Source organism: Rana temporaria, chromosome 7, assembly GCF_905171775.1.
Source record: "Rana temporaria chromosome 7, aRanTem1.1, whole genome shotgun sequence".
NCBI classification, from domain to species: domain Eukaryota; kingdom Metazoa; phylum Chordata; class Amphibia; order Anura; family Ranidae; genus Rana; species Rana temporaria.
Genome location: NC_053495.1, coordinates 2,519,518 through 2,522,432, shown reverse-complemented (window position 1 = coordinate 2,522,432; position 2,915 = coordinate 2,519,518). Strand labels below are relative to the sequence as shown.

Genomic DNA, 2,915 nt, shown 5'->3' with positions numbered 1-2,915 from the left:
CTTTATTTTTTTTATAAATGTTTATTTTATTTTTTTATATATTTTTTAATTTATTTTTATTAAAGGGCCCAGAGGTTTCTTTTTTTTTTTTTATTATCAAAGGGCCCAAAAGTCCCGGATGGCAACCCCCCTTTTTTGTAATTTCTTTTTATAAAAAAAAATTATAATTTCTATATATATATATATATATATATATATATATATATATATATATATATATATATATATATTTATTTTTTATTAAAGGGCCCAGAGGTCCCCAGGGCCCCGGATGGCTATATATTTTTCTTTTTTCTTTATTTCTTCTTTTTTTGTAAAGGCCCCCCCCACTTCTCAAGTCGCGGCAGCCCCCCCCCCCCCCCGCTTCTCAATTTCAGGCAGCAGCACCCCCCCCCCGGTTCTCTGCTCCAGGGGGCCCATGCCTGAAGCTGTGTAAGGGGCCCAATAATTCCTGATGGCTGCCCCGCATATTTGCACATGTTTTGGACTTGCATCACATTTGGACAGCAGTATATGATACTATAGATACTCACTTGCAACTGACCCTACTGATATCTCCTGCGTTGGCCCAATTGAGCAGAGACCTCATCACACTAAATTGATAATTTCATAGTTAATGTATTATGATAAGAAATAAATCCATTATTGATGGGTCTCGCTTTTACCACCCACAGTGTCTTCGAGGGAACTGTCTGTTAATGGTGCCTTGCTTATGTATAAGTCGATCTACATGAATAAAAATTGCCCCCCCCCCCCACAAAGAAAAAAATGCAATTTACATTTTTTTGGACAGATCAGTAATGTGTCCCCCACACATGGCTCTCCTGGTAAATTGGAGTCTCCTTGTCTCCTTCTTCCCTCTTCTTCTTGTCCCTTATTCCAACCTCCCTCCTCCCTTGTCTGCTGATTTATCTGAAATGAACCATCTAGATTTTCTCACTTGCTATTTGTGGTGCATCACAAATGCTATTTTTGAATACTTATAGCCATACTTTTAATATTGTTTGGTTGTTTATGTTACTTATGCCACGTGTAATATTAAATAAATAAATACATAAATAAATGTATAAATAAAAAAAATGAAAATATGTTAAATTTTGATGGATTTTGGGATGCACTCCTCAGAAAACATGAGATTTACATAAAGCTTTTCTGAAGGTCTTCTTTGGCATCTAAAAAGTCGTATTGATTTTGTAAAAATGCTTTTTTTTATATTGACAATATATTGCTTATCAACCATAAAGATCCAACGTATATCAAAACCTACATCGGGGTTCCTGTACTTGGGAGAAAAAGGAGAAAATAATTTGGTGAAAATATGTGAACAAGTTTTATACATTGCTTATAAATCAAACTAAGACTGCATTTTTTTCAGATTTTCCTCTATTTTTCGGCTTTTAAAGAATCTGATTTGAGTATATATAAATACTTTGTTCTAATGAATAGCCTTGTAGATGCATAAAATTGGTAGACATTTTAGTCATAGAGTTATTTTGAGGATAACCAAAGTGTATTGAAACGGCTGCATTTGGTACAATGACCCCATGTCATGTAAGGGTAAGTACAAGTATGTTAACATTTTTATAAAAGACATTAGTAACATTTTTAAACAACTGAAAATGTCCCAGAAATACAAAACGTGTCAACATTTACAATGATATTTTCAAAATGATGCCTGGGTCAATTTTAAGTGATAATAAGACCTCAGCAGTGCCTCCATGAGATCTTTGTTCCTCAGGCTGTAGATCAGAGGATTCAGCAATGGGTTAATGAGGGCAGATATGACTGAGAACAATTTGTATAAATTGACCATGTCACTGGAGGAGGGAACCAAGTAAATAAAAATTATGGAGACATAAGTAATGAAGACCACGGTGAGGTGTGATGTGCAGGTGGAGAATGCTTTCCTCTTTCCAGTCTTGCTACGGATTCTGAGGATGGTACTAAAGATATAGACATAGGGAAGAAAGGTCAGAAGAAAGGCTCCCAATCCTACACTACCACCTAATAATAATAGAATGACTATGTTTATGAAGGGGTCACTACATGTAATTTGATATAAGTGTGGAAGGTCACAAAAGAAGTTGTGGATGGAAGATGTTCTGCAGAAGGACAACCTGAGCAAAAACAAAGTATCTACCAAAGAGATAGAACATCCTACAACCCAGACCAGAGAGGCCATACAAGTACAGGCTCTCCAAGACATCATTTGTGTGTAATGTAGGGGGTGGCAGATGGCAATGTATCGGTCGTAAGACATAGCCGAGAGCAAGAAAACTTCTGAGCAAACAAAGGAGAGGTAGAAATAGACTTGGGTTATACATGCAGGAATGGATATTGAACTTCTTTTGGTGACCAAATCAAAGAGCATCCTTGGTGCCGTCACTGATGGATAGGATATGTCCAGAAATGCCAAGTTGGCAAGAAAAAAATACATTGGGTTGTGCAGATTGTAGTCAGTGAGGACCAATAAAAATATAAGAAGGTTTGTGATAAGAGTCATCAGATAGATGAGAAGGAAGAACACAAAAATTCCATTCATGGTCAGTGGATGGTCTGATAGACCCACAAGAGTGAAAGAGGAAATCTCTGTCACATTCCTCATATTATTCTTTTTTTTCTCTGTTTAAATGTATCACTATAGAAGAATAATAAAATGATGGGTCTTAGGATTAATAGGAAAACCTGTACAATGTACCTACACATTACACTCAGGTTTACATGTAGATATTTCTAGCAGTGTAATACTTATTCTTATATAAAATGTTGGCATTCCCTCAGGATAATCTGCTGTGTTGCAAGAACGCAAAGATAAAAGTCTCATAAAAGGTCTCCTAAGATGTAATTTATAACACCTTGGGACCCCCTTCTTTCTATAATTAAGAACGGTCTTTAAAATTTGACTTTAGAATCCA

The 2,915-nt window shown here is 35.9% G+C and overlaps 1 protein-coding gene across 1 annotated transcript; it reads right to left on the bottom strand.

The window, feature by feature from the left end:
* Positions 1-1,663: 1,663 nt before the first annotated feature.
* LOC120945706 (olfactory receptor 1G1-like) lies at positions 1,664-2,605 on the bottom strand. The gene has a single exon (XM_040360062.1). The coding sequence runs from the start codon at positions 2,603-2,605 to the stop codon at positions 1,664-1,666; it is 942 nt and encodes a 313-aa protein (XP_040215996.1).
* Between the last annotated feature and the right edge of the window lie 310 nt (positions 2,606-2,915).